General features: G+C 38.1%; 1 protein-coding gene across 1 annotated transcript in view; it reads right to left on the reverse strand.

Moving 5' to 3' along the window:
* Positions 1–4,107: 4,107 nt before the first annotated feature.
* Positions 4,108–27,540, reverse strand: part of LOC131620252 (uncharacterized) — a 38,888-nt gene continuing 15,455 nt past the window's right edge. Inside the window, exons 5-6 of the mRNA XM_058891251.1 lie at positions 4,371–4,467; positions 4,108–4,254 (exon numbers count right to left, since the gene is read on the reverse strand). Coding sequence (XP_058747234.1) covers positions 4,108–4,254; positions 4,371–4,467 — 244 coding nt within the window. The remainder of the gene's footprint in view (positions 4,255–4,370; positions 4,468–27,540) is intronic.

Genomic DNA, 27,540 nt, shown 5'->3' on the forward strand with positions numbered 1-27,540 from the left:
AAGGAACCTATCGACCTTTCCACCGATAATGTCCAGAAGTTGTGATTGGCATTAACCAAAGTATGTCAAGAAAAGGACGCTTGGCAAAACAAATACCGAGTCGTCAATTTGGAGAACATTCAAATCCAGTTTTCCCTGAAAAGGAAAGATGAGTTGCTCGAGATCCTTGAAAAACAGGAAACACAAAGGTAACACGAGGATGTGTGCCTCTTTCATCATATCCCTCCTGCCTCTTGGATTATCGACCAACTCACATTGGAAAACACTCTGCTGAAGAAACAGAAGAAGAGATTGGAACGTGAAGTCGAATCTTCATTACGGCCTTAGTGTCCATTCTCTCAGTTTCTCTGTATTGTTTACTCTCTTTTCAAGTTTGTAAAAACAACGGTTTTCCTTATCAATAAAAAGTGTGTTTTATGTTTTACAATGTAATTATTGTGTATCCTTGGAAAACTTTTACTGGATATCATGCATCATCTTAGTCGTTGCACTCACAAGAAAAACATAAGGTTCTAATCGTCTCATTCCAAACTCCATCAGGAGGAGGAAGGGAATTCAAGTTGTCTCATTCATACAACACTCGCACGAGTCGTAGGAAAAGAATGGACGACTTAGAGCAAGAGAATGGGGAATTCAGAGAAGAAGTTACTGCACTTCAAGAGTCCTTGGAAAGGCTCAACATTATGGTGGAAGCTTTAGCCATTGTGCAAAGTCGACCATCACCAGAAGAACAAAGGACTGTGATTTATGAGATTGGTGCTACACCTATTCCTCAATATGCCATGCCACCCAATCGACCTTGGGGCATGCCGCTAAACTTTACTCCAGAAGGTTACTACCCTTAGACTACTGAAGGTCTGAGAGGTACATTGGAAATACTCCCACCAGAGGGTTACAAACCTCCGGAAGCGGAAGTACCAAGAACGACAGTTGCGGGTCATCTACAACAGAGCACTCAGATTCCAAGATCTACCGCCGTAATGACTATGTCACCACTTGTGGTACATACTTTTCTCCGCCGGAAGGACGATTATATCATCCTACTCCTAGTGAAAATTCTGGAATAGGAGAAAGATTGGACGAGTTCCAGGAACAGTTTCTGCAACTGCATAAGGAACTCAAGTATCTTCGAGGACAAGATTTATTCGGAAAGAATGATGTAGACCTTTGTCTAGTTACGAACATTAAAATTCCTCACAAGTTCATGTTATATTAAGATTGAGAATCTATGTTCAGAATCTGGTTTTGATGATAACAAGCATATATTTTATGGGTAACAATTTTATTACTAATGATTTTATTGAGTGTGCAGATACTATGTTATAAAGCCTTATACGACAACATCATAAAGACACGGCATCAGAAGTTCTGGTACAAAGAGCAAGAGTTCAACAATACAAGCTTCAAGGAGTTAAACAAGAAACATCAATATACGTGAAGATCTGTTACAACAAGAAGATCACATGAATAGAAGATCAGAAGTTCTGGTAAGAGTAACGCAGTGACATATAAAAAGCTACAACAGCAAAGGCACACGTGGACAAGAAAAGAAAATACAATTTCAGCATACAAAAGTTCATAATCAAAAGCAAAGCCGTTACAAACATCATCATTAGCAAAACGGTTGCAACAATATAAAGGAACAACTCCCAAGGTTGATTGAAGAAGCAACCCACATGCAGCGCGTTGAAAAAGACAAGCTTAATCAAGGAAACACACTACCAACTGTAATCATCATGCTAAGGATAAGATTCTGCCAAGAACAACACTTGTCATTCATGATTCAATTGAGACAAAGCATTCAAAGCAATATTCAAACAAATCTCAACGGCTAGATTCCAACGGTAACTCATCAAGCTATAAATATAGATCAAACTTCAAACTTGAATGAGTGTTCATTCATACACCAAAGAGCATTGAGTGTGAATCCAAAGTGTGAATCCATGGTGCAATTACAGAGTGCAGCAAAAGAGAAATATTGAGAGAAATCTGTAGAGAGAAGTTGAGCATGAAAATATAAATGAAGAAATGTGAGATCATGCATCAGAAGTTACATCAAGAGGCAACATACACAAAGTGTGTGATGAATCAATTGTGTTGAAATACACATCAGATGCCTATCATAAAAGAGTGAAAAAAAATCTCTGATGTTAAGCAGTATTCTCCACTAGAGTCATTAGAAGTTCACTAATACTTGATCCGTTCATACATTGCTCACATTGAATGACTTGAGAAACTGAATACACTGAGTTGTTGCTCGAGAGTGTTTCATGTTTGCTTATGATCATTAAATGTGTTATCAGCTATAACAAGCTTTATGATCAGTATTCAAGAAGAAGAGGAACATTGGAAGAAGCAATTTAAGACAGAGTTGTTGCTCTAAATCTAATTGAAGAGGAAATGAAGATGGTCTTACAAGAAGGAATTAATTTCAAGAGCTGGAGCTCTAATTTCCTTACTCTGATAAGAAAAGGCCAAACTGAAAGAAGCAATTAACACAAGAGCTGCTGCTCTTAATCTGCTTTCAGAAGAAGATGAAGATCACTTGAAGAAGAAACTCAAAATAGAGTTGTTGCTCTAAATCTGCTTTCAGAAGATGAAGATCAAATCAGAAGCAATAAACAATAGAGTTGTTGCTCTAAATCAGCTGAAGAAGATTTGAAGACAAAGATTAGCATGAAGAAGCACTTAACATTTGGAGTTGATGCTCATATTCTGCTTACCAACAGACATGCAAAGATCTCATCCAGAAGTTGAAGAAAAGAACACTGCAAGATATTCTATTTCTTTTAATAATATGTAAAAACATATAGAGTTGTTGCTCGTAGTGTGTTATATCTTATAAACTTCTGATAGGATGTTTAGGCACCAGAAGTGGTTTCTAGTCAGTGTGTCGTAAACAGATGTACTTAAGAATAGGAGAAATATGCTTATCTAAGAAGCACACTTGTAATCTCCAGAAGATCGATGGACGTTATATCTTGATGGGATCACTGAACGGTTCATCATCTATAGTTAGTCACGAGCAGTTGGCTTGTGCGGGGTTAGTCACAATAGGTTGGTTGTGCAGGGTTAGTCACAACAGTTGGCTGTGTAGGAGTCAATGGATGTTATATCTGTGGATCAGATCACTGAATAGTCCATTGCAGTTAGTCACGAGCAGTTGGCTTGTGCAGGGTTACTAGATTGATAAATGTTATATCTCACTGAGATCATTGAACGGTTCAATCATCTAGGGGTTAGTCACTCACGGGTAGCTTGTGCAGGGTTAGTCACAGCAGTTGGTTGTGCAGGTTGTTAGTCGACGGAGGATCGTGCAGATGTAATCAAGTTTAGTTATAATGGATTAAGTCCTCTGTTGAGAGGCAAATCACTTGAGGAGGGTGGACTGGAGGTAACCTTATTCAGAAGGTGAACCACGATAAAAATGAATGTGTCTTTTACTTTCTGCACAATTCATTTAACTCAGAACATTCACGCAAAATGTCTTTAGAACTGTACTGAAATAAGTCAGAAGTTCTGATGATATAAAGAAGTTAAACTGAATATCTCATTGGTTATGCAACTCCATTCCAAGCATGCTTCCGCAACATTAAAGCATATCCATAAGATGAGATACTAAGAGAAAGAAAAGAATTTGGAGAAAGGGAATTTTAATTTGATAAAGAACACAATTCAATCCCCCCTTTCTTGTGTTTTTCTCCACCTTCAGTTCAAAGTACTGGACTTCGAAAAGTACAATGGGAATACTTGCCCACAAAGTCACTTGGTGATGTGCGCTTGAAGGATGTCAACTTAGACTGATAATCAGCAACTACTCATTCACTATTTTCAAGACAGCTTGACTAGTGCTGCACTCAAATGGTACATGAGCTTGGACAGTTCGCAGGTTTGTACTTTTCGAGACCTTGGAGAGGCTTTTGTCAAACAGTACAAGTACAATCTAAATATGGCTCCTGATAGGGATCAACTCCGATCCATGACTAAAAAAGATAGATAAAGCTTCAAGGAATACGCCCAGCGATAGCGTGAAGTTGCGGCTCAAATTTGTCCTCCTCTTGAAGAGAAAAACATGACAAAAATCTATCTCAAAACCTTGAGTCCATTTTACGACGGACAGATGGTTGCAAGTGCACCTAATAACTTTACCGATATGGTAAACATGGGGGTACGACTGTAAGAGATAGTTCGAGAAGGACGCTTGAACAAAGAAGCAGAGTCTTCTACTGGTCCAAAGAAGTACGAAGGTTCTTTCTAGAAGAAAAAGGATCAAGATGTCAGTGCCATCTTATCACATAAACCGAGAAAGAGATATCAACCTCAAGTTGCTGCAATATCTCCTGTTGTTAGCTCAGCGCCAGCTTATCAACCACAAAATTCTCAACAACAATTGCAGCAAAGGCCCTAACAACCTCAACAGCAGGTTCAGCCTCAAAACAACAACAACCGGGTGCAAAGATATCCCACCTTTGATCCCATACCAATTCCGTATGCGGATTTTTTTCCAACTCTACTGGCAATGGACATATTCAGACAAGAAGTCCTCCAGTTCCTCCAAATGAAACTAGCCCTTGGTTCAAAGCTGACCAATCTTGCTCCTATCATTAGGGAGCGCCAGGTCACGACATCGAACACTGTTTCAGCTTCAACGTTGACGTCCAAAACATAGTAAAGAATGGGATGCTATCCTTCAAGGACACAAATCCCAATGTTCAAGCAAATCCACTACCACATCATAAGGAAGCCCTGGTAAACCTGGCGAATGAACACCCCAACATCATTCAAATCTTCGACATCCATCAAATAGGGGAAAATCTTGTCAGAGTGAATTCCCGGCAAAGTGGGTATGGCCACATACCACCTCATAATTACTTCACATGTGACATCTCTCCCAAGGACAGTCTGGGTTGTGTCGTAGTACAAGCTTCCTTACAAGAACAAATGGATTTGGGTTGGATCACCCACACCCGAGTAAGGGAAGCCAACATGGTTCAAGGATGCCCAAGAGAATAAAAAGTCTACCGAGTGGAAGATCTCGAGGGATCAGTAGTCAGATTCCACAAGACCTTAAATGGGATCGCTTACTTTGGAGCCGACTTTCACGCATACAGCAGATGCATAATATGTTGAAGAAATCCACAAGGATGTCTATGCATCCGAAATGACATTCAGAAATTGATCGACAATGGAACAATCACAGTTCTTTGAAATAGGGAGGAGGAAGAGGTCCTTACCATAACTCCCCAAATCAATGGATTGGAACCAATGGAGTTCCAGTATGACAGTGGGAAAACAGCAATCACCCCACTAGTCATTTATCTGTCAGGTCTAATACCATACGAATCTAAAAAGGTTGTACCATACAAGTACAACACCACCATGATGGAGGGCGGGAAAGAAGTACCCCTAGCATCTGTTGTCAACATTGCCGACATCAATCGAGTTACCAGGAGTGGTCGAGTTTTCAATAGAAAAATAAAAAATGTTGAAAAATCCCCTGCCGAGTTAACACAAAGGCGCCCACTGGCCGATGCCACTCAAGCGAAAGAGAATGACGAGATTCTCAAGTTAATCCAGAGGAGTGAATATAACATTGTAGATCAATAACTATATACTCTGTCTAGGATATCTTTCTTATCCCTACTATTGAGTTCTGAGACTCATAGGGAAGCTCTACAGAAAGTTTTGGAACAAGCTTTTGTAGAACGTGAAGTCACCATAAGACAGTTCAATAACATTGTTGTCAACATCACTGCGGGAACCAATTTGGGTTTTAGTGATGAAGATCTCCCTGACGAAGGAGCAAGTCATAACTTGGCACTTAACATTGTAACGCCTGGAAATTCGACTATTCGCTTAATTTAGATGTTTGGAATGTTTAGTGGAATTTTTGTATTTTGGGATGATTTAGTCGGTATTAGTTCGGGATGGAGGATCGATAACTAATTGAGATTTTTAATATTTTTAGTATTAGAAATATTATTAAAGTGTCGTGTATTATTTTGGGAATTTTCAGAGCAAATTAAATTAGACCGTAAAATATGAGGTGATAAGTAAATTGGGAGTTTTAATAAAATAAATTAGATGGGCTGAGTGTTTTGTACCTGTAATTTGGTTTTGGCCCAAATTGGAAGAATTGAGAAGTGAGGATACATCTAGGTTTTCAGAAACTCAGTAACATAACATTTGGGAAAAAGAGAAGGACGGAAAAGAGAAGAGGAAAATTGGAAAAGAAAAGAGATACGAGAATTATGCCGTGAAGAGAAAAACGGAAGAATTACGCGAAGTCGGAAAGCTTGGAGTCGACTGGAATTGTAGAGCGGACTCCGAATATAAGGTAAGGGTGCGGTTCTTGCTCTATAAACGGGGATATGATGAATCGTATGTGGGGTTTAGGGGATTAATATTATCTCTTTGTGTTGATATGATTATTAGTGTATGTGATATCGCTGTGTGAATTTTCTGGGAATTGTTTGTAGAAATTGATGTTGTGTGATAATTGAATTGCACTGTCTGCGAATTATAATCAATGAATGATTACCTGTGCTGTGAATGAATCAGTGATGCTGTGACATTAATTTTTCTGGGATTAGAATCGTTGATTAATATTGAGACTCGAAGAAAAATTTAAACTGGAACGAGGAAGGAAAATATTAAGGGACGGGGGCCATATACACGGGACGGACGTCCCTTGAGGCAAGTGGGAAGACCCCACTTTTTGTGTGGGGCGGGCGCCCTTTAGTTGCAAGTAGTCCCTTTTGGGACGTGTGAATTGGGATAGTGGGACGGGGGCCACACCTTTAAGGGTGGGCGCCCCATTATTGATAGCTTACGTTCCACTTTGTTTGTTTTGCTGGCCATGGTTATTAGTAAATATATCAAACAATGACATATTTATTTTAGATTTAGTAACCATGAAGGATGACTAAGAATGAGAGGAGTGAGTGACTACAATGCTTGGAAGGTGTTTGATAATTATAAGTAATTGAAATAAACGATGGAGAATATTTTGAAGTTGTAAGGATAATAAGCTTTTGAAACAATAGTTCTGTATTCATTTTTTATATAGAACAACTTTACTTCTAAGTTCCAAATACAATAGTCTAAGACTAATTAAATCAAGTTAGTGTATATTTGGTTAGTGTAGTGTCCACCTTAGTTTGAAAAGTGTAGAATACATAGTGATGATTTCATTCACATAACTTTTATTCCTTGTAGTTGAACTCTTTTTCATTTATTTTAATAAAGTCCATTTATGCCACAAAAATATATATATCTTAAGCGGATAAATACTATGTATTTTCAGGAAGAGTCACTATGTCATTATGAGATTAATTGGCTATTATATTGGGTATTAACAGAATTGACCAATGGCAGGTGAGAATATAATTGACATGAGAATATAATTGACAGTAGCAGAGCAAAATTTTAGAAGTAGCAGAAATAACTCTATAGCATATCAGTAACAGAGAATAAAATAAATAATAGACCTGAGATTAATTAACCGAGTAGTATAATTTAGGCGAGTCTGGAATTGATGCGGTATCCGTGAATTGGCGATGTTTGGCGATGTTGTGGCGAAATGCATATTATGCTATATTGTAATTTTGTGAATTGCAGAAAAATAATGTGACGTTTAATTATCAATAATTATTGATATAGTTTGGTGATATAGACGAATGCCTTTGTGACGATATTTGGCGACGTGTTTGTGATTATTGTGAAATGTAGTAAATAAAGCGACATTAAGTTACCCTAATGATCGGTAACATTTGTGATATAGGCTTATGCCTCGCGATGTTGTTTTGCAATGTTTGTGATTTGCTGCATTTCATCAGTGTCTCATGATTTTCATGTTTTAGCGACGGCCTGGATTGGCAAACAGTGACGAAGGCTTATGCCTATTTGATGCCTCTATTATCTGGCAATTGGCAATGGGGGCTGAAGCCCTGGGTACTGAAGGATAGAAAAACACTTAGAAAGGGGGGGTTTGAATAAGTGTAGCTTTAAAACTTGTAACATAAAAACAATTTGCACAATGATTTTTATCCTGGTTCGTTGTTAACTAAACTACTCCAGTCCACCCCCATGGAGTGATTTACCTCACCTGAGGATTTAATCCACTAATCACACTTGATTACAATGGTTTTCCACTTAGACAACTGCTAAGTCTTCTAGAGTATCCTGATCACAACCTGATCACTCTAGGAACAAACTGCTTAGACAACTTCTAAGACTTGATAGAGTATACTGATCAACAACCTGATCACTCTAGTTCTTACAACTTAATATAAATAAATTCTTTTAAGAGTTACAATGCTTCTTATAAAGCTATTATCACAACTGTGATTTTCTCTTAAGTTTAAGCTTAAATCTCACTAAGATATTACAACAGCAATGTAGTGAGCTTGATGATGAAGTTTGAGAGCTTTTGAATTTGAACAGCGTTTGTGCAAGTTGGTTCAGAGTTCGTTTTTTTTTTGTAGCTTCTCATCAGAACTTCATATTTATAAGCACTTTGAGAAGATGACCGTTGGGAGCATTTAATGCGTTGCGTATTCCGTACAGCATTGCATTTAATGTTTCACTCTTTTGTCAACTACCTCGAGCCTTGTTTCCGCCGTGTCTACCGACGTTGCCTTTAATAGCTTCTAACGTTCCTTTTGTCAGTCAGAGTAGCCTGCCAGTCTAGTACTTGCTTCTGATCTGATGTTTGTGTAAACAACGTTTGAATGTCATCAGAGTCAAACAGCTTGGTGCAGAGCATCTTCTTGTCTTCTGACCTTGAAGTGCTTCTGAGCGTGATACCATGAGAACTTCAGTGCTTCTGCTTCTGATCTCAAGTTCTTCTGATGCTTCCATAGACCCATGTTCTGATTCTGCTTGACCATCTTCTGATGTCTTGCCAGACCATGTTCTGATGTTGCATGCTGAACCTTCTGAGTCAGTGCTTCTTGCGCTGATTTTGTGCATACTCTTTATATAATTCCTGAAATGGAAATTGCATAGTATTAGAGTACCACATTATCTCATACAAAATTCATATGCTTGTTATCATCAAAACTAAGAATATTGATCAGAACAAATCTTGTTCTAACAATCTCCCCCTTTTTGATGATGACAAAAACATACATAAATGATATGAATTTGCGATCAGAATATCAGACGGCTAAAGACAATTACACAGCTATAGCATAAGTATATAGACAATGTGTGAATATGTCTCCCCCTGAGATTAACAATCTCCCCCTGAGATAAATAATCTCCCCCTGAAATAAATACTAGAAGAATTTTTATAAATAAAAGACTTCCCTGCGTATTTCAGTAGAGACTTTCACATATGCTTAGATCTTCAGAACATTCGCAACTTCTGATTCTTGCTTCCATAGGACAGCTTCAGAACTTGAATTTCCTAGATCTTCAGAATATTCATAGCTTCTGACTCTTGCTTCCATTGGACAGCTTCAGAGCTTGAATTTCTTCTTGAGTCATTGCATGCTAGATTGTATCAGAACATTGTTGAATGTACTAGAGCATCATCAGAGCATCTTTACATCCTGAAATGTTACAGAACAAACTAAACGACAAAAGTCAGCATGAATAAATCAGAACATAAAATATGTATCAGAACATATAATTATGTATCAGAGCACACAAACATAATGTTGCAGAGCATATTTTGTAACTAAAAACATGCATCAGAACATATAAAGAATAAGAATGAAAGTATATTCTATCATCAGAATATCAGAACATTCTTCCTTCTTGCTTCTGATCTTGAAGCTTTATAGCACTCAGCTTGCTTCAATTTCCATGAGCTTGATTCTTTATAGAATTGCTTTTCCTCATGTCTTTGCTTCTCATGTTGAGCTTTAAAAAGGATCTTCAATTCCTGCAAAACAACACTCAAAGACATAGAACTTTGCAAGTTCTGTTAGAAATGTGGAGCCTTTCTCCCAGCAACTGATGAAATAAATCAGATCATTTATCACATTTTTCTCCCCCTTTTTGTCATAACATCAAAAATATAAAAGATTCAGATGAAAAACAAAAAGACAAACACTTAAAAAAGGATAATTTTCATTAAGCACGGAGAAAAGGTTCAGAAGTACAAGAAGAAGGGCAAGGGAAGATGCAAAGAAAAAACAGATGCAGCACAGCAAAAGAAAACAATCTAAGACTCAATCTAAGATGACCCTAGCTTTGACATGATCTTGGCCAGCATATCATGAATCCCATTGTTGCTCTCATTCTGCCTCTCCATGAAAGCACAAAACTCAGCGTTGATCGATCTCTGCTCATCCTGGTTCTTTTGAATCACTTCCAGAGTCCTTGCGAGACGAGAAGGTTCATCAGAAGAAGCTTCACAACTTCTTTCCAGAGGGATGGCATTCTGATCCGTAGCTTCCATAGTCAGATCATTTGCAGGATTTTCCTCAACAGGAATGATTTCAGCAACATGATCTTCAGCATCTGCTTCTTCCATAGAAGCATCTCCATACTCTGCAGCAGGAACCTCAGAATCTCCATTCTCAAGAGCCTGAAGAATGGCAGCAAGATTCCTAGGAGCAGAAGGACCTTCAACTTCTGGTGGGTCAACAACTTTTGGAATGACCAAGCTTGGGTCTTCCTCAGAAGGATTTTCCCTCCGAAATTCAAAGAGAGTCCTGAAGTCTCCAAGCAGAACAGGATATTGAGGTCTCCAGACCACAATCTCTCTGCAAGGGTTAGCTTCCATTGCAGCAGCAATTCTTGCTTCTTCCAGCTCATCCACAAATCTCTTCTCTTCAACAGCAACCCTGTTTCTGAGGGGATGATAGTAGATACCATTATCACCCTCCAGAAGGTAACCAGCATAACCAGGGGCAGCAGCCACTAGCCTCTTCTGTACTCCCATAGCTCCTACTTGAAAATCCTGGCGAAAGCTTCTCCAGAGGTTTCTCGTAGAAACATCATCAAGACCATTGAAGAAAGCATCCTTCAAGAGGTCAAGCCTGCTAATCACTTCATTTCTGAACAGCTCCAGGTAGACATGGGGTTCAGGTTCAGGTGGGTTGAAGGTGAATTTGTAGTCAGGGTAGAGAAGGCAGTAAGGGTTGGATTTTCTGGTAGTTAGGGGATGGGATAGAGAAGATGGAGGTGCGGTGTTTGAGGAAGATGGGATATCTGTGGGAATGATTGAGGATGAAGGGATATCTGTGATTGGAGTAGGTGAAGAAGGAATAATTATAATGGGGTTGATGAGGATGGCTTATCAGAAGGAGTTGGAGGAAGAATATTTAGTGGTTTATGGTTTAATACAGGAGTAGAAAGAGAAGGTGAAAGAGAATTTGGTATAGTGAAGGTGTTTTGTGGTTCAGAAGGAGGTGGTTGGGTAGAAGATTGAGGTACAGAAGGAGGAGTAAAAACATGCCTGGAGACAATTGCAGAAGGAGCATTTGCAGATCTGGGAGTACGAAAGGACTCTCTAATTTTCTTCTGCCGATATTCTGGAGTGTTCACCTTGTCAGGATCATAAGTGATCCTCTGCTTCTTAGCTTGCTTGGCCTCATCTTCTTGAGATTTTCTTTTTAGCCTAGCATGTTGTTTCTTCTGATCCTTCTTCTGAAGATCAGCTTTTGACATAAGCACTCTACCACGGATCCACGCAGGATCAACTTCAGATTGTTTCCTAACAGAATCTTCCAAGTGGTGCTTGACAGCCTTGTGAAGTTCTAAATGAAACAAAGTGGCAAAACCTTCAACAGGAACTCTCCTTGACAGAATATCCGGAAAGCTTGTACCAACAGAAGATACCTTCTAGATGAGATCAAGTCTGAACAGATCAACGCCGTTGAAGATAGGTCCTTGAACAACTCCAAGAAATTGGGACTCTCCAAGGGTCCTAATAGAATCCAACAGATTACTTTCCGTCAGAATATCAGATATCATTCTGGCGAAAGGAATAGTGTTTCTTGGAATATGAGGACTCTTCGCCCTTTCTTCTTCTCTAGACTCAACAATGGAAGTCTTCAGATTCTCAAACAGAATGTGAGAGATGTTGAGTTCTATCTTTCTGCCAATGCAGAAGAGAGTATACTTGTGATCAGGACTAATGTAGGCGGAGGAGGAGAATAACTGCTTCCTGTGGTGAAGAGAACCCAGGATAATCTCAGCCCACACTTGATAAAACGGCCTTAAAGTATCAGTTTTATGAGATTCAAGCCCAATAGCATGAGATTTGTGTTTCAACCTGATACCAGTTAACCCTTCCAGGTTGAGGACCGGTGCAACCTTCTTCATCATCCAGGTTGTAGAGCTTCCTGATGAGCTTTTCAGTAATAACCACTTCATGCCCTAGCACGAAGGAAATGATGGCAGTTGGGGTAACCGTTGCATGTACCCAGAAATCCTTCACCAGTTCAGGATAAATTGGTCCAACCAATCTATCGAGATAGTTTGACCATCCCTGTGCTAATATCCTTGCATCACATTGGAAGCCATTTGTTCTTAGATTGTTGAAGTCCACAGCGGACTCACAGAGAACTTCCAGTTCTTCAGTGGGAATCATGCAGGTTTTCAGAGGAGCATACCCATATTTGCGTAACAGAATCTGAGTAGAAGTAAGTCTTTCTGCAGTGCTTGAAGAACCTGAAGATGAATACATGATGATTATGCTTGGTTTCATATCAGAAACTAGGGTTTGAAGGAAACGAATGCAAAGAGAGATACACAAATGGAGAGAGAGTGAAAAAGATGAAATGAAGATGAAGCGGGTTATTTAAACGGTTTGAAAAAGAAAATAAAATAAAGTAAAAAGAAAACTGTTTAAAAGAAATGATTACAAAAAATGACATCAATATGCATTTAATGAGAAATGACGTTAGGAGAGATAAAGTGACAAAATGAAATGATTTGCATAGTTACCTAGGGCGGCGTCTCCTTAACTGCACGCATGCTTGTCCAAAAAAAAAATAGTGAACACGTGTTCATTTTTTGGAAAGACTGGTGACAGCTGTTTTACTTTAAAAGAGCTTCTGAATCAACTTAGATAGTGAAACGTTAGTAATAACAGAATCAGAACTTCTAATTGATCATTATCAGAACTTCTTATAGCTGCCTAGTCCTAACACATTTCAGAAGTTATTCATACACAGATCTTCTCATCTTCTCATTCTGGGCATAAGTCCATACTGATATTCTTCAGAATGAACTTAAACCTATCTTCAGCAAGGGGTTTTGTAAAGATATCAGCCCATTGATGGTCTGTATCCACAAAGTTCAAAGAAAGAACACCCTTCTGAACATAGTCCCTCATAAAATGATGTTTAATCTCAATATGTAAGATAGGATTCTTAGATAAACATATAGCAGAAGTATTATCACAGAAAATAGGAATGTTACTCTCATATATCTGATAATCTTCTAGCTGACTCTTCATCCAGAGCATTTGTGTGCTACACCCAGCAGCAACAACATATTCTGCTTCTGTTGTTGAGAGCGCTATGGTAGCTTGCTTCTTGCTGTACCAGGAGATCAGATGACTTCCAAGAAATTGACAACTTCCAGAAGTACTCTTCCTTTCAATTCTATCTCCAGCATAGTCAGCGTCACAGAATCCTACTAAGTTGTATTCTTTAGATCTTCTATAGACTAAACCAACGTTAGTAGTACCTTTCAGATACCTCAGAATTCTCTTAACAGCAGTTAGGTGAGATTCTCTAGGAACTGATTGGAATCTAGCACACAAACAAACACTGAATAGAATGTCAGGTCTAGAAGCAGTTAAGTATAGAAGAGATCCAATCATACCTCTGTACAACTTCTGATCTACCTTCTTACTTACCTCATCCTTACCTAGAACACATGTTGGATGCATAGGAGTTTTGGCTTCTTTGCTTTCAGAGAGATTAAACTTCTTCAGAAGTTCTTTCACATACTTCGTTTGATGAACATAAGTTCCATCAGAAGTTTGGTTGATTTGAATCCCAAGGAAATACTTAAGCTCACCCATCATACTCATTTCAAATTCAGCCTGCATAGACTTAGCAAACTCCTTTCCAAGTGAAGCATTAGATGTTCCAAAGATAATATCATCAACATAAATTTGACAAATTAAAATATCCTTCTTAGATGTTTTACAGAAAAGAGTCGTGTCCACTTGTCCTCTAGTGAAACCATTGTCCAGAAGGAAAGAATTTAATCTTTCATACCAAGCTCTGGGAGCTTGCTTCAACCCATACAATGATTTCTTAAGTTTGAAAACATGTTCTTGAGACTTAGTGTCTTCAAAACCAGGAGGTTGGTGGACATAGACTTCCTCATCTATATAGCCATTTAAGAAGGCACTCTTAACATCCATCTGATACAGAGTGATGTTATGTTGAGTGGCAAAAGAGATCAATAAGCGAATAGATTCTAACCTCGCCACTGGTGCAAAGGTTTCTGTATAGTCAATCCCTTCTTGCTGACTATATCCCTGAGCCACCAGTCTGGCTTTGTTTCTTACCACATCTCCCTTCTCACTGAGCTTGTTTCTGAACACCCACTTTGTACCAATGATGTTGAATCCTTTAGGTCTAGGAACCAAATCCCATACATCATTCCTTGTAAACTGATTTAGTTATTCATGCATGGCAATTATCCAGTCTGGATCTTCTAGAGATTGATCAACAGAAGTTGGCTCGATCAAAGAAACAAGACCTAATTGACATTCTGCATTGTTCTTAAGGAATGCTCTTGTTCTGATGGGATCATCTTTCTTTCCAAGGATCACATCTTCTGAGTGAGCAGAGGTGAGTCTAAAAGATCTTCTGATTGTTGGCTCTTCAGAAATTTTGAGATTCTCTAAAGATGCATCAACTTGATCTTCTGATTCTTTGCTTCTTAGACTTTCAGCTTCTGGAGCTTTGCTTCTTGGTTTTACAACTTCTGATATGTCAATATCTATATCTGCAAAATTCTCAAACTGCTTTGGCTTTTCAAGACCAAGCTTATCATCAAACCTGATATTGATTGATTCTTCTACAACCAATGTCTCAGTATTGTATACTCTGTAGCCTTTAGAGCGTTCAGAATATCCAAGAAGAAAACATTTTTGTGCCTTAGAATCAAACTTACCAAGATGATCTTTAGTATTCAGAATAAAACACACACATCCAAAAGGATGAAAATATGAAATGTTGGGCTTTCTGTTCTTCCACAATTCATAAGGAGTCTTATTTAGAATAGGTCTTATAGAGATTCTATTCTGAATATAACATGCAGTGTTTATTGCTTCTGCCCAGAAGTGCTTAGCCATATTGGTCTCATTGATCATGGTTCTGGCCATTTCTTGCAGAGTCCTATTCTTTCGCTCTACAACTCCATTTTGTTGTGGAGTTCTAGGGCAAGAGAAATCATGGGCAATACCATTTTCTTTGAAGAACTCCTCAAAGAATCTGTTCTCAAATTCGCCACCATGATCACTTCTGACCTTTATGATTTTGCACTCCTTCTCAGATTGAATTTGAGTGCAGAATTCAAAGAACACTAAATGAGACTCATCCTTGTGTTTTAAGAACTTTACCCATGTCCAGCAGCTATAATCATCTACGATGACTAATCCATATTTCTTCCCTCTGACAGATGCTGTTTTTACTGGTCCAAACAGATCAATGTGCAGAAGTTCTAACGACCTTGAGGAAGAGACTGAAGGATAGAAAAACACTTAGAAAGGGGGGGTTTGAATAAGTGTAGTCTAAAAACTTGAACGATAAAAACAATATGCACAGTTATTTTTATCCTGGTTCGTTGTTAACTAAACTACTCAAGTCCACCCCCACGGAGTGATTTACCTCAGCTGAGGATTTAATCCACTAATCGCAACAGATTACAATGGTTTTCCACTTAGTCCGCGACTAAGTCTTCTAGAGTATCCTGATCACAACCTGATCACTCTAATTACAACTGCTTAGACACAAGCTAAGACTTCCTAGAGTATCCTGATCAACACTTGATCACTCTAGTTACTTACAAATTAATGTAATCAAATAAGAGTTTTACAATGCTTCTTAAAAGCTATAATCACAACAGTGATATTTCTCTTAACGTTTAAGCTTAATCTCACTAATATATTACAACAGCAATGTAGTGAGCTTTAATGAAGATGAAGTTTCTGAGCTTTGAATTTGAACAGCGTTTCAGCAAGTCTTTCAGAATAGTTTCGTTCAGAATTGGTAACCTTGCTTCTCATCATAACTTCATATTTATAGGCGTTTGAGAAGATGACCGTTGAGCGCATTTAATGCTTTGCGTGTTCCGTACAGCTTTGCATTTAATGTTTTACGCTTTTGTCAACTACCTCGAGCCTTGTTCACGCTGTGTCTACTGACGTTGCCTTTAATAGCTTCCAACGTTCCTTTTGTCAGTCAGCGTAGCCTGCCACTTGTACTTTCTTCTGATCTGATGTTTGTGAATATAATATTTGAATATCATCAGAGTCAAACAGCTTGGTGCACAGCATCTTCTTGTCTTCTGACCTTGAAGTGCTTTTGAGCGTGATACCATGAGAACTTCAGTGCTTCTGCTTCTGATCTCAAGTTCTTCTGATGCTTCCATAGACCCATGTTCTGATTCTGCCTTGACCATCTTCTGATGTCTTGCCAGACCATGTTCTGATGTTGCATGCTGAACCTTCTGAGACAAAGCTTCTGAGCGCTGATTTGTGCATACGCTTTATATATTTCCTGAAAGGGAAATTGCAATGTATTAGAGTACCACTTTATCTCACACAAAATTCATATCCTTGTTATCATCAAAACTAAGAATATTGATCAGAACAAATCTTGTTCTAACAATCTCCCCCTTTTTGATGATGACAAAAACATATATAAATGATATGAATTTGCGAATAGAAAGAGCAGACGGCTAAAAACAAATCACACAGCTATAGCATAAGCATGTGAATATGTCTCCCCCTGAGATTAACAATCTCCCCCTGAGATGAATAATCTCTCCCTGAAATAAATACTCGAAGAACTTTAATAATAAAAGACTTCCCTGATTATTTCGGTAGAGACGATCACATAAGCTTCTTGCTTCTGATAATTCATAGCTTCTGACTTCTGCTTCCATTGGACAGCTTCAGAACTTGAATTTCTTTAGATCCCTAGAACACTCACAGCTTCTGATTCCTGCTTCCATTTAGGACAGCTTCAGAACTTGAATTTCTTTGATCTTCAGAATATTCACAGCTTCTGATTCCTGCTTCCATTTAGGACAGCTTCAGAACTTGAATTTCTTTGATCTTCAGAACATTCACAGCTTCTGATTCATGCTTCCATTTAGGACAGCTTCAGAACTTGAGTTTTCTGGATCTTTAGAACATTCACATCTTCTGATTTCTGCTTCCCTCGGATAGCTTCAGAGCTTTGAATTTCTTCTTACATCACTTCATGCTAGATTGTATCAGAACATTGTTGAATGTACCAGAGCATCATCAGAGCATCTCTACATCCTGAAATGTTACAGAACAAAACTAAACGACAAAAGTCAGCTTGAATGAGTTAGAACATAAAATGTGTATCAGAACACAAAATATGTATCAGAGCCATATAAGCCATATAGAATATATCAGATCCAATAGACAATGTATCAGAGCAAATAGACAATGATTTGGATCATATTCTATTATCATAATTTTTGATCATTCTTCATTCTTGCTTCTGATTCTGAAGCTTCCTAGCACTCAGCTTGCTTTAAGAATCCAAGAGATATTTCTGATCATTCTTCCTTTTTGCTTCTGATTCTGAAGCTTCATAGCACTCAGCTTGCTTCAAGAATCCAAGAGCTTGATTCATTTTGTTGCTTCTTATGTTGATCTTGAATCTTCGATTCCTGCAACAACACAACTTAAAAACATATGAAGCTTGCAGCTTCTGTTAGTAAATGTGGAGCCTTTTTACTCGGTAACTGATAATATTAATCAGATCAGCTTCTGTTAGTAAATGTGGAGCCTTTTTACTCGGTAACTTGCTTCAAGAATCCAAGAGATATTTCTGATAATTCTTCCTTTTTGCTTCTGATTCTGAAGCTTCATAGCACTCAGCTTGCTTCAAGAATCCAAGAGCTTGATTCATTTTGTTGCTTCTTATGTTGATCTTGAATCTTCGATTCCTGCAACAACACAACTTAAAAACATATGAAGCTTGCAGCTTCTGTTAGTAAATGTGGGGTCTTTTTACTCGGTAACTGATAATATTAATCAGATCATTTATCATACTCGGTAACTGATAATATTAATCAGATCATTTATCATATATTTTCTCCCCCTTTTTGTCATAACATCAAAAAGCATAAAAAGATTCAGATGTAAAGCAAGAGACAAAAGGAAAGAAACGTTTGAAGAGTATAAAAAGAAAACTGAAAGAGAGTAAATGATGGATAGCATTTAATGTTACGTGACGTGAGGAGAGATAATAATGACAAAAGACGTGATTTGCACAGTTACCTAAGTAGACGTCCCCTCAACTGCACGCACGCTTGTCCAGGAATAGTGAACACGTGTTTACCATCTGGATAGCCAGTTACAGCTGTTTTGCTTTTAAAGAGATTCTGAATCAACTTAGACAATGAAACGTTAGTAATAACTGAATCACAATTTCTAATTGATTTCAATCAGAACTTCTTATAAAAAAAACAAATCCAATTTCATTTCAGAAGATACTCATACATAAGATCTTCTCATCTTCTCATTCTGGGCATAAATCCATACTGATATTCTTCAGAATGAACTTAAACCTATCTTCAGCAAGGGGTTTTGTAAAGATATCAGCCCATTGATGGTCTGTATCCACAAAGTTTAAAGATATAACATCCTTCTGAACATAGTCCCTTATGAAATGATGTTTAATCTCAATATGTTTAGCTTTTGAATGTAAAATAGGATTCTTAGATAAACATATAGCAGAAGTATTATCACAGAAAATAGGAATGTTACTCTCATATATCTCATAATCTTCCAGCTGACTTCTCATCCAGAGCATTTGTGTGCTACAACCAGCAGCAGCAACATATTCTGCTTCTGTTGTTGAGAGGGCAATAGTAGCTTGCTTCTTGCTGTACCATGAGATTAGATGACTTCCAAGAAATTGACAACTTCCAGAAGTGCTCTTTCTTTCTATTCTATCTCCAGCATAGTCAGCATCATAGAATCCTACTAAGTTGTAATCTTTAGATCTTCTGTAAACTAAACCAACATTAGTAGTACCTTTCAGATACCTTAGAATTCTCTTAACCGCAGTTAAATGAGATTCTCTTGAATCTGATTGGAATCGAGCACACAAACAAACACTAAAGAGAATGTCAGGTCTAGAAGCAGTTAGATATAGAAGAGATCCAATCATACCTCTGTACAACTTCTGATCTACCTTCTTACTTACCTCATCCTTACCCGGTACACATGTTGGATGCATAGGAGTTTTGGCTTCTTTGCTTTCAGAAAGATTAAACTTCTTCAGAAGTTCTTTCACATACTTCGTTTGATGAACATAGGTTCCATCGGAAGTTTGGTTGATTTGAATCCCAAGGAAATACTTGAGTTCTCCCATCATGCTCATTTCAAATTCAGCCTGCATAGACTCAGCAAACTCCTTTCCAAGTGTAGCATTAGATGTTCCAAAGATAATATCATCAACATATATTTGACAAATTAAAATATCCTTTTTAAATGTTTTACAAAAGAGAGTAGTGTCCACTTTTCCTCTAGTGAAATCATTTTCCAGAAGGAAAGAACTCAAACGTTCATACCAAGCTCTGGGAGCTTGTTTCAATCCGTATAATGATTTCTTTAGTTTGAAAACATGATTTGGAGACATGGAGTCTTCAAAACAAGGAGGTTGATGGACATAAACTTCTTCATCTATGTAACCATTTAAGAAGGCACTCTTAACATCCATCTGATAAAGAGTGATGTTGTGTTGAGTGGCAAAAGAAATTAATAGACGAATAGATTCTAACCTGGCCACTAGTGCAAAGGTTTCTGTGTAGTCAATTCCTTCTTGCTGACTATAACCTTGAGCAACCAGTCTGGCTTTGTTTCTTACCACTTCTCCTTTCTCACTTAGCTTGTTTCTGAAAACCCACTTAGTACCGATGATGTTAAATCCTTTTGGTCTAGGAACCAAGTCCCATACATCATTCCTTGTAAACTGATTTAGTTCTTCTTGCATGGCAATTATCCAGTCTGGATCTTCTAGAGCTTGATCAACAGAAGTTGGCTCGATCAAAGAAACAAGACCTAATTGACATTCTGCATTGTTCTTAAGGAATGCCCTTGTTCTGATGGGATCATCTTTCTTTCCAAGGATCACATCTTCTGAATGAGCTGAGGCAAGTCTAGGTGATCTTCTGATAGTTGGTTCTTCAGAAATCCTAAGATTCTCTAAAGATGTAGCAACTTGATCTTCTGATCCATTACTTCTGAGACTGCCAGCTTCTGCAGCTTTGCTTCTTAGTTCTTCAACTGCTTCTGATATATCAATATCAAAATCTGCAAAATTCTCAAACTGCTTTGGTTTTTCAAGACCAAGCTTATCATCAAACCTGATATTGATTGATTCTTCTACAATCAATGTTTCAGTATTGTATACTCTGTAGCCTTTAGAGCGTTCAGAATATCCAAGAAGGAAACATTTTTGTGCTTTGGAATCAAACTTACCAAGATGATCTTTAGTATTCAGCATAAAACATACACATCCAAAAGGATGGAAATATGAAATGTTGGGCTTTCTATTCTTCCACAATTCATAAGGAGTCTTATTTAGAATAGGTCTGATAGAGATTCTATTCTGAATATAACATGCAGTGTTAATTGCTTCTGCCCAGAAATGCTTAGCCATATTGGTTTCATTGATCATGGTTCTGGCCATTTCTTGTAGAGTCCTATTCTTTCGCTCTACAACTCCATTTTGCTGTGGAGTTCTAGGACAAGAGAAATCATGGGCAATACCATTTTCTTTGTAGAACTCCTCAAAGAATCTGTTCTCAAATTCACCACCATGATCACTTCTGACCTTTATGATTTTACACTCTTTCTCAGATTGAATCTGAGTGCAGAATTCAAAGAATACTGAATGAGACTCATCCTTGTGTTTCAAGAACTTTACCCATGTCCAGCGGCTATAATCATCAACGATGACTAATCCATATTTCTTCCCTCTGACAGATGCTGTTTTGAATGGGCCAAACAGATCAATGTGCAAGAGTTCTAACGGCCTTGAGGTAGAAACAACATTCTTAGACTTGAATGCAGGTCTGGAGAACTTGCCCTTCTGACATGCTTCACAAAGAGCATCTGATTTGTATTTCAGATTTGGGAGTCCTGTGACTAGATTTAGTTTGTTAATCTGAGAAATCTTTCTCAAACTAGCATGACCTAATCTTCTGTGCCAGACCCATTGCTCTTCAGAAACAGACATAAGACAAGTCACCTTCTGCTTCTCAAGATCAGAAAGATCAATCTTATAAATGTTGTTCTTCCTCTTGCCTGTAAATAGGATTGAGCCATCCTTCTGACTTACAGCCTTGCAAGACTTTTGATTGAAGATTATATCATAACCATTGTCACTTAATTGACTTATGGACAATAAGTTATGCTTTAATCCTTCAACAAGAAGTACATTAGTTATGGAAGGAGAGTTACCAAGACTTATGGTTCCAGAGCCAATGATTTTGCCCTTCTGATCTCCTCCAAACTTGACTTCTCCACCTGGTTTAAGCACCAGGTCTTGGAATGTAGACCTTCTTCCCGTCATGTGTCGCGAGCACCCAGAGTCCAGGTACCATGACATTTTGCTTTTTGTCCTCTTTTCCGCCAAGGATATCTGCAATAGGAATAATCTTTTCCTTAGGTATCCACAATTTCTTGGGTCCTTTCTTGTTAGTTCTCCTCAAGTTCTGATTGAACTTGGGTTTAGCAAAATATTTAACATGAGGAACAGTATGATACTTCTTGTTCTGAGTTCCATGATATTTCTTAGGTTGTGTCACATGCTTCTTGGTGTGTGCTATGTGAAAACTTTGTGCATGTGATGTGTGCTTAATATCATGGGAGTGGCCAAATTTAAATTGGTTATACAGAGGCTTGTATGATATTTTCATATCATCCACAGATTCAAGCTTGTATGGGATTTCACCCTCATAACCAATGCCAACTCTCTTGTTCCCAGACACAGCATATATCATAGAAGCTAGCTGACTTCTGCCAATACTTCTAGATAAGAACTTCCTGAAACTTAAATCATATTCTTTCAGAATAAGATTCAGACTAGGAGTGGATTTTTCTGAATCAGAAGGAGATCCAACATTATTGGATAATTTTAAAACTTTTTCTTTTAATTCAGAATTTTCCAACTCAAGCTTCTTGGTTTCAAATTCAAATTGCTTTTTCAGCTTTTTGTATTTGATACTAAGATGAGCTTTTAATTCAAGAAGCTCTGTTAGACTGGAAACTAACTCTTCTCTAGATAGTTCAGAGAATACCTCTTCAGAATCTGATTCTGATGTAGATTCTGATCCATCATCTTCTGTCGCCATCAGCGCAAAGTTTGCCTGCTCTCCTTCAGAGTTTGATCCTGATTCTGATTCAGAATCATCCCATGTTGCCATAAGACCTTTCTTCTTATGAAACTTCTTCTTGGGATTCTCCTTCTGAAGTTTCGGACACTCATTCTTGTAATGTCCAGGCTCATTGCACTCATAGCAGACAGCCTTCTTCTTGTCAGATCTTCTGTCACCAGAAGATTCTCCACGTTCAAATTTCTTTGAACTTCTGAAGCATCTGAACTTCCTTTGCTTGCTCTTCCAGAGTTGGTTCACCCTTCTGGAGATCATGGACAGTTCATCTTCTTCTTCAGATTCTGATTCTTCAGGATCTTCTTCTCTAGCCTGAAAAACGTTAGTGCATTTTTTAACATTAGATTTTAATGCAATAGACTTACCTTTCTTTTGAGTTCCAGAGCCAATAATCTTGCCCTTCTGATCTCCTCCACACTTTACTTCTCCACCAGACTTAAGCACCAGGTCTTGGAACATAGACCTTCTTCCCGTCATGTGTCGCGAGCACCCAGAGTCCAGGTACCATGACATTTTGTGCTTTGTCTTCTTTGCTGCTAAGGATATCTGCAACAGAAATTATCTTCTCCTTAGGTACCCACAATTTCTTGGGTCCTTTCTTGTTAGTTTTCCTCAAGTTCTGATTGAACTTGGGTTTAACATGATACATAACAGGAGGAACAGCATGATATTCTTTGGGTTTGTCAGCATGATATCTTTTAGGATGTGTCACATGCTTCTTGGTGTGTGTTGTGTTAAAACTCTGTGCATGTGATGTGAGCTTGATATCATGTGAGTGGCCATATTTGAACTGATCATACAATGGCTTGTATGTGATTTTCAAATCATCAACAGGTTCAAATTTATGTGAGATATCACCCTCATAGCCAAAACCAAACCATTTGTTTCCAGAGACACCATATATCATAGAAGCAAGATGACTTCTGCCAATACTTCTAGATAGGAACTTTCTGAAGCTCGAGTCATATTCTTTCAAAATATGATTGAGACTAGGAATGGATTTTTCTGATTCAGAAGGAGATCCACTATCTTTGGATAATTTTAAAACTTTTTCCTTCAGTTCAGAATTTTCCACTTCCAGCTTCTTAGTTTCAAATTCAAATTGCTTTTTCAGCTTTTTGTATTTGATACTAACATGAGCCTTGAGTTCCAGAAGTTCAGTTAAGCTGGAAACTAACTCTTCTCTAGATAGTTCAGAAAATATCTCTTCAGAATCTGATTCTGATGTAGATTCTGATCCATCATCCACTGTAGCCATCAGTGCAAAGTTGGCTTGCTCTACTTTAGAGTCTGATTCTGATTCTGATTCAGAATCGTCCCATGTTGCCATAAGACCTTTCTTCTTATGAAACTTCTTCTTGGGATTCTCCTTCTGAAGTTTTGGGCATTCATTCTTGAAGTGTCCAGGCTCATTGCACTCATAGCAGCCGACCTTCTTCTTGTCAGATCTTCTGCCACCAGAAGATTCTCCTCGTTCAAACTTCTTTGAACTTCTGAAGCTTTTGAACTTCCTTTGTTTGCTCTTCCAGAGTTGGTTTACCCTTCTGGAGATCATGGACAGTTCATCTTCTTCTGCTGATTCTGATTCTTCAGAATCTACTTCTTCAGCCTGAAAAGCGTTAGTGCATTTTTTAATATTAGATTTAAATGCAATAGACATACCTTTCTTTTGAGGCTCATTTGCATCCAGCTCTATCTCATGGCTTCTCAAGGCACTAATTAGCTCTTCCAAAGAAACCTCATTCAGATTCTTTGCAATCTTGAATGCAGTCACCATTGGACCCCATCTTCTAGGTAAGCTTCTGATGATCTTCTTTACATGATCAGCCTTGGTGTAGCCTTTGTCCAGAACTCTTAATCCAGCAGTTAGCGTTTGAAATCTTGAGAACATCTTCTCAATATCTTCATCGTCCTCCATCTTGAAGGCTTCATATTTCTGGATTAGAGCAAGATCTTTGGTCTCCTTGACTTGAGCATTTCCTTTTCAATGACTCGTATATATCATGGGCAGTTCCCCTGTTAGATATCTTCTCATACTCAGCATGAGAGATAGCATTCAGCAAAACAGTCCTACATTTATGATGATTTTTGAAAAGCTTCTTTTGATCATCATTCATTTCTTGTCTTGTAAGCCTTACGCCAGTAGCGTTCACTGGATGTTTGTAACCATCCACCAGAAGATCCCATAGGTCACAGTCTAGACCAAGGAAGTAACTTTCAAGTTTATCTTTCCAGTATTCAAAGTTTTCACCATCAAATACTGGTGGTCTAGTATAACCATTGTTACCATTTCCATTGTATTGCTCAACAGAGCCAGATGTAGATGTAGATGTGTTTGTTGGAATTTCACCAACCATCTTTTACTGAAGCGTTTTTCTCTTCCTGAATCTTTTCTAAACACGGTTATGTGCTTGCACCTTAGAACCGGAGCTCTGATGCCAATTCAAGGATAGAAAACCACTTAGAAAGGGGGGGTTTGAATAAGTGTAGCTTTAAAACTTGTAAGATAAAAACAATTTGCACAATGATTTTTATCCTGGTTCGTTGTTAACTAAACTACTCCAGTCCACCCCCTTGGAGTGATTTACCTCACCTGAGGATTTAATCCACTAATCACACTTGATTACAATGGTTTTCCACTTAGACAACTGCTAAGTCTTCTAGAGTATCCTGATCACAACCTGATCACTCTAGGAACAAACTGCTTAGACAACTTCTAAGACTTGCTAGAGTATACTGATCAACAACCTGATCACTCTAGTTCTTACAACTTAATGTAAATAAATTCTTTTAAGAGTTACAATGCTTCTTATAAAGCTATTATCACAACTGTGATTTTCTCTTGAGTTTAAGCTTAAATCTCACTAAGATATTACAACAGCAATGTAGTGAGCTTGATGATGAAGTTTGAGAGCTTTTGAATTTGAACAGCGTTTGTGCAAGTTGGTTCAGAGTTCGTTTTTTTTTTATAGCTTCTCATCAGAACTTCATATTTATAGGCACTTTGAGAAGATGACCGTTGGGAGCATTTAATGCGTTGCGTATTCCGTACAGCATTGCATTTAATGTTTCACTCTTTTGTCAACTACCTCGAGCCTTGTTTCCGCTGTGTCTACTGACGTTGCCTTTAATAGCTTCTAACGTTCCTTTTGTCAGTCAGAGTAGCCTTCCAGTCTAGTACTTGCTTCTGATCTGATGTTTGTGTAAACAACGTTTGAATGTCATCAGAGTCAAACAGCTTGGTGCAGAGCATTTTCTTGTTTTCTGACCTTGAAGTGCTTCAGAGCGTGATACCATGAGAACTTCAGTGCTTCTACTTCTGATCTCAAGTTCTTCTGATGCTTCCATAGACCCATGTTCTGATTCTGCTTGACCATCTTCTGATGTCTTGCCAGACCATGTTCTGATGTTGCATGCTGAACCTTCTGAGTCAGTGCTTCTTGCGCTGATTTTGTGCATACTCTTTATATAATTCCTGAAATGGAAATTGCATAGTATTAGAGTACCACATTATCTCATACAAAATTCATATGCTTGTTGTTAGACGCTGGCCTAAGGATCTAGAGGGGGTGAATAGATCTCACAGAGTTTTTCAGAATTATTTCAAACTAAAGCGAAAGCGGTTCTGAATCGACTTGCGTCTATTCCGGACCGTTATTGCAAGGGTCGTATATGTGACAAAACCACAAGATAATTGAGATTAACGATGAAATGATATGTTATCGAATCAATATGTTTCACAACAGAAAATCGATTAACTTCTAATTTGATAAACTTTGGTTTGCAATGCAGTGATAATGGAAGAAGCCAAAAGACAAACACTTGGTGATAATGTTCAAATTGATGGTGGTTCAAGATGTGGTGAATTGTGATGTTTATGCAGAATCTTAATTCACAATTTTAACACTTGAATCGTTGATCAATTTGCAATTATAACCAAATATGAACAGAACGTAAATGAAAAGATAAAGGCGACAAGAGCACGATATTTGTTCAGGCAGTTTGTCGATCGTCCTCGCTACGACTACGTCTGCCCCTAATTCCAAATTGAAATTGGGAAATATTCCATTAATGTTGAAATCAGTTTATACAAAGAAGAAAACAAAACGATAAACAATAAACCAAATTTGTCGATCCTTTGAATCTTCTTCCCCCTTAATCTTGAGCCAGATCAAGGTCTTCCAAGAGCTTCACTTTGATCCCTTTCTGCAGTGTCTTGAATTGCTTGAACACTTGTTCTTCAATCTTCACACTCAGCTGGATCCTTGATGAAGCCTCTTGATAAAAAACCCCAAAATTCACCAATCTTGGAGGACAAAACCCTCGGATTTTATTCACCAAAAAACCCCACAAATCTTCACCCACTAGGAATCTTCAATTCCGTTCCATGGACGTTATCGAACTCGATCACTAACCCTCAACACAAGAATGATTATGTGTAATTTTGTTGGAGATGATGAAGAACGAAGATGAGAAGCCTTTGTGTATCTTTCAGTTTTTGGTGTTGTTTGAATAATTAACATGGAATGATATATATAGTTGCTGGTATGTTGGAGCAGAGTGAACACATGATTTGGGAAGTTTTCAGCAGATAGGTCGACCTACCGTAGTGCTTAGGTCGACCTAATAGAAGTAAAATGAGCCAAATTGAATTTGTTGCCAGTTGGGTCGACCCATTGGTAGGTTAGGTCGACCTAGAATCAGTTAATTCAGCTTTTTGGAGATTTCTTCAGATTAGGTCGACCTGTGGATGTGAGTGGGTCGACCTAACAGTGATATGAGAAAAAACTCTTCAGTTTAGATCGACCTGGGAGTGTGGGTAGATCGACCTAACAGTGACCTTGTCAGTTTTGCTGAGTTTGCTCTGGTTTTGAGTCGACCTAGGGCTTTGCTTGGTCGACCTAACAGATGCAATACCATTTTCTGAGTGATTTGAGCTTCATAATC

The sequence above is a fragment of the Vicia villosa genome, linkage group LG7, assembly GCF_029867415.1.
Source record: "Vicia villosa cultivar HV-30 ecotype Madison, WI linkage group LG7, Vvil1.0, whole genome shotgun sequence".
NCBI lineage: Eukaryota > Viridiplantae > Streptophyta > Magnoliopsida > Fabales > Fabaceae > Vicia > Vicia villosa.